General features: G+C 41.8%; 1 protein-coding gene across 1 annotated transcript; it reads right to left on the reverse strand.

Annotated features, from left to right (window-relative positions):
- Positions 1-379: 379 nt before the first annotated feature.
- On the reverse strand, positions 380-4,487 carry LOC123078881 (uncharacterized). The gene is made up of 7 exons (XM_044501528.1): positions 4,075-4,487; positions 3,894-3,963; positions 3,384-3,451; positions 1,982-2,194; positions 1,789-1,899; positions 1,625-1,693; positions 380-866 (listed from the first exon to the last, which is right to left on the reverse strand). Exons 1-7 carry the CDS (start codon positions 4,381-4,383, stop codon positions 798-800), a joined length of 909 nt encoding a protein of 302 aa, XP_044357463.1. The 5' UTR covers positions 4,384-4,487; the 3' UTR covers positions 380-797.
- Positions 4,488-4,714: the final 227 nt, after the last annotated feature.

Consider the following 4,714-nt stretch of genomic DNA (forward strand, 5'->3'; position numbering starts at 1 on the left):
GTGTTTGAAAAAAGTGTATGCAAATTTAAAAATGTTGAACCATGTAAAAGAGTGTTCGTGTAGTTTTATAAAATGTTTATTTTCATTAATAAAATGTATAACATGTATTTGGAAAAATATGACCATGTATTCAAAAAAGTTTTGAAAATAGTTAAATAAAAAATGTCCATAATGTATTTGAAAATATCAAAAGTTTACCAAATATTTATTGTGTGCGTTAAAAATGTACATTCGGTACTGAGAGAAATTAGACATGTGTAAAAATTTAAAAAGAAAAGAAAACGTAAAAGAAAAAATCTAAGAAAAAACAAATTAGTACGCGCGCGTGAGCAACTGCGCTACTGGGCCGGCCTAATTCAGCAAATCCCGGCAAATCCTCTGAAGGTTTAAAATAGACCGGGATTAGAGAGTTTGGTGTGCTGATTTCAGGGATTGAGAGTTCGGGGTTTGGTTTAGCTTTCCCCTACAAATTCAAGGTTTGTTTTGGACTTTTTCCGATCTCAGGAGGATCCCCTCGCCCTTGCTTGTGATCTCAGGGGTGGAGGTTAACTAGAGTTCCCTACATTACATAACATGTACTCCCTCCATTCGGAATTACTTGTCACAGAAATGGATGTATCTAGAGCTAAAATACGTCTAGATACATCCATTTCCAAGACAAGTAATTCCGAACGGAGGGAGTACTAGCATGTTAACTATACATGCACCAAAATGTTACTCCATGCACTGTACATCCAAGAACATCAAGGAACCAACTGACTGCTCAATAGCGATAGGCTTAGTGCACCGGTTCCAGACTAACTGAAAAATCCCCCAAACATCCCTTCATCGTCTACAGCAGGAACACTTGCGGCAGTAACATGTTCCTGAAAAGAAAGATTCGCAAATTCTCAAAGGCTGGAACATGGCAATAAGAACTTATTAGAGGAACTACACTCAACTCTGTGTTCCAATGCAAATTAGTGAGTTACATCAAGTCGACAAAGTCTAAACAGAATTTCCTATTTCTAGTAATTAGAACAAAGGCATGAAAAATCTGGTATAAATTTTGGCAGCATAACAACTATAAACTGGACAATTGGACAAAGAAATATTATGATCCCTCCAGCATCCTCACACAGCCCCATTAATCAACATTAATCCCAAATGATCCAGCACCACATATGCTAGCATCACACATCACATAAGCATTCATATTGTCACAAGTATGTGAATAGGTATCTCTCAACTTATCCATACACACATAAGTAATGCAACTACACACGTTGCATCGTTCTGAATCAGTTCACTTGTTGTTTTTGTACAAATAAATGAGACCAAAGAGTATACTGAAGGAAGGAAAAACATTTACTACCAACAATAGCCATGTGAAACTATTATTTGCACACAGAAACAACAATATGTACTCCTATGTTTGAAGCACCCTATGGTGCATTGCATTCGCGTTTTATCCCAATCAACAAATTATACTACAAACAGCTCTAACATTCTCTTCTGAAGAGAAAAGAAGGCAAACATGCATTGTTCAATATACCCCTCTTACTAAGTTATTTAACCCTGGAAGGTCACAACGAACAGACCATTACTATTTGTATCATTTGAGATCAGTTTGAGAAATACATACATTAATAGAGCTCGGATTTGTTTCTTGTTGAGCACACAAAGCTGGCGATTCTTTGCTATTTTCTAGAATCTGCAAAAGAAGAGCCAGGTTTTAGAAGTAACCCTTATCATGCTTTAAATGTATTAATGTGTGTGTGTGTTTGCTTGAGATGGATGATTACATACTTGGATGGTAGATCGTTGTGGAGATCCAGGAGGAGAAAGCGAACGAAAAGGAGGTGGAACCGGCGGCAGTGGTATTTCTCCAATAGGCACTCCTTGCTTAGTTGCCAAAGTCTGCAAAAAAAGAAAATTCACATAGTGGTTACTTTCAAATGCTAGCAAATTTATTGATAAACATGGAATGTATAACCAGCACCTGAAGAAACTTTTGTATCACATTGCAGTGCTCGTACATCCCAACACCCCATGACAAGACATTGTTGGCATAAGCCTCTGCTTTTCGAGTCTTCTCGGACTCCTTTTGACGCACATCTTCAATTTCTTCAGCTCGACGACGCTTCAAGGCTGCTGAAGATGTACCAGTAGCTCTCACCTTCTCTGAGTATGCATCTTCATACTTGTACCTTAGCTGCAATGAGAATTGATAGATGGTTTAATACAAAAAATAGCAATTTAAATAGTTAATACCCAAAAAGCATCTTCAATTTTGTCTGCAACAGAATGACCATTTGTGTCCTTCACCGCATGATAATGCTCCCACTCCGTTGCAACCACCTTCGCACCATCATAATCCAGAATACCGGGATGGTTACTTTTCAGAAGGCATGTCAATACACTTGATGGTCTTCTGCCCTTTCGAACGACAGGGATGGGTTTACGCTTCTTATTTGGGCAGTCATTGTTAACTACCTTATATCTTTCTTCACCGCAGAAATCACACTTCAATTTTTCTCTCTATCCTTATAGTATATCATGCAATGGTTAACACATGCATCTATTTTCAGGAGTGGCATTTTCAAACCAGCTAAGATACACTTGCACTCATACAAGCTTGATGGCATTTTATTGCCTTGTGGGAGTGTATCTTGCCAAAGTTACAGTAAACTATTTATGCAGTCGCCTGACAAATTGTATTGTGACTTAATTCCCATCAAGCGTGTAACAGTAGCAAAGCGTGAGGTTTGGGTGAACTCATGGAGTGGGTCTCTAACAGCTGACAACATGGCATAAAAAGCTTTGGCATCTGGTGTTGGCTCCTCGTCTACATTATCGACATGCATTGCATCCCCAAAGTCACACAACATGTCCTCTAAGCAATCAGTGTTGACAGACTCCACTCTATCTACATGAACATGATGCTCCCCATGTGCAGTCCATCTAAAGTAGTTGGGCATGAACCCCCATTGACAAAGATGAGAGGTCATCAATTGTTTTGTTCTTCTACTACCATTGCAACATTTTGAGCAAGGACAAGAAACTTCAAACTTGGCACTACGGACACCCTCAAAAACATGGTTCACAAAAGCATTTGTATTGCGTATCCACTCATCAGAATGCCTTCCATTATCCTTCCACCCACTATACATCCAGCTACGTTGAGCATCCAAAGACATGGTTTGGTTTTGTACTTAAATCTGAAATAAAATGAATTGCTACGATCACGAGTCGCATCCCAACAAAAAATGAATGCATCATACACACTAAAATAGAAAACCACTCATCACCAACAAAAAATAACCCCACATTCCCACATCATACAAGTGAAAAATGCATTAATCAACATAGTTTTCATGGAAAGAAGAAATCATAATACCTACTTGATTTAGCAATGCCTTTCTTCTCTGTTGCTTCGATGCCACGAGCAGGGAAATTTTCTTCAAGCAAACTACACCCGACACTTGTTAGTTTCTGAAAAATGTACAAAACCAATGAAGAATGTTAGAGGACTTCCATTTATTCATAACATAAAACAGAGACTGGGGTGGAAAAGCCCAACAATTGCGGCTACTAGCTTTCATATGGATAACTAAACAACAATGGTAAAACGTACACACAGTTTCATGTAGATACAGCAATCGTAAAAATGCAGTAATCTGACCACTGTTAACACGAGCATATATAGTAATCAATGAAGCTATTGTTTCTATCATCCATGCAATTGCAGTAGCTATGAACAAATTCAATGAAGCTATTGCATTCTGTCATTCATGTGTTCGTGCATCTCCATATCAATCAGTTCTTCTGTTTCTTCTTTTGCTAGAAATTTCTTCTATTCCTATGACCTTCCATACACTTTTTAACCAAGATGTTTAAACTGAAAACCCCACCTGCTGGAGAAGATACTGAACAACGTCCACATGTACTGGATAGTGCACCACCTACTGCTTCCTTCGGATGCTAAAACCAAAACAACAGTTTCAGAATTTTGCTAGACATACACAAGTACAACTATCTAAGCCAGCAATCAAACATCTTTCTAAACTAGAGGGGAAGAGAAATAGAGACAACCTTTTGGACAGAAGCAGTTGCGTAGAACAGAGCAGATCGGGTGCTCGTCCAATCAGCGGGGGCGGCACCGTCTCCACGTCCAAAGGGCGACCCAGTCAGCAGAGTTAAGGGCGTCGCGGATGCGGTCACCACGGTCGGCACGACGCCGTCACCCCGGCCGGCGTGGCCATGGCCACCACGCCCGTCGCGAATGTCACCGATCCAGTACAGGGGAAAGAAGGGGCGCGACGAGGAGGCGGGCCGGGGTGCAGAGGAGCGGGGCAGGCCGAGGCGCAGCGGAGCGGGGCAGGCCGGGGCGCAGCGGAGCATGGCAGCGCGGGGCGAAGCACGTCGCGGCGGCACGGGGCGGAGCAGGTCGCGGCGGCGCGGGGCGGGCGGGGATAGAAGAGGGGATTTTTTTAGTCTGGCAGCGCTTGGGGTATGGATGAAGCGTGAAGGAGGGACCTAGCCAAAAAAAATCTTCTACGCGCCCTTTTTCCCTTCCTTTTCTCACTGATCAGTGGGCCCAACTTGTGCGGGAGGAAAAACTTGGCGCACTGTGTCGATAAAGGAGCGCGGGAGGCAATCTACGTAGCCACATCGAGGGCATCTCCTCGGTCTTTTTTGGCTTCGATGGTATGTACGTGGCACCACCTTAGGG

The sequence above is a fragment of the Triticum aestivum genome, chromosome 3D (assembly GCF_018294505.1).
Source record: "Triticum aestivum cultivar Chinese Spring chromosome 3D, IWGSC CS RefSeq v2.1, whole genome shotgun sequence".
NCBI lineage: Eukaryota > Viridiplantae > Streptophyta > Magnoliopsida > Poales > Poaceae > Triticum > Triticum aestivum.

What these genes read in the sequence shown, in the direction of transcription:
- LOC123078881 (XM_044501528.1), bottom strand. Translation starts at nt 4,383, where the DNA reads ATGCTCCGCTGCGCCCCGGCCTGCCCCGCTCCGCTGCGCCTCGGCCTG. An exon ending in CAACTGCTTCTGTCCAAAAG is followed by an intron (nt 3,964 to 4,074) that starts GTTGTCTCTATT and finishes TTTTGGTTTTAG; the next exon opens with CATCCGAAGGAAGCAGTAGG. An exon ending in TTCAGTATCTTCTCCAGCAG is followed by an intron (nt 3,452 to 3,893) that starts GTGGGGTTTTCA and finishes TGTCGGGTGTAG; the next exon opens with TTTGCTTGAAGAAAATTTCC.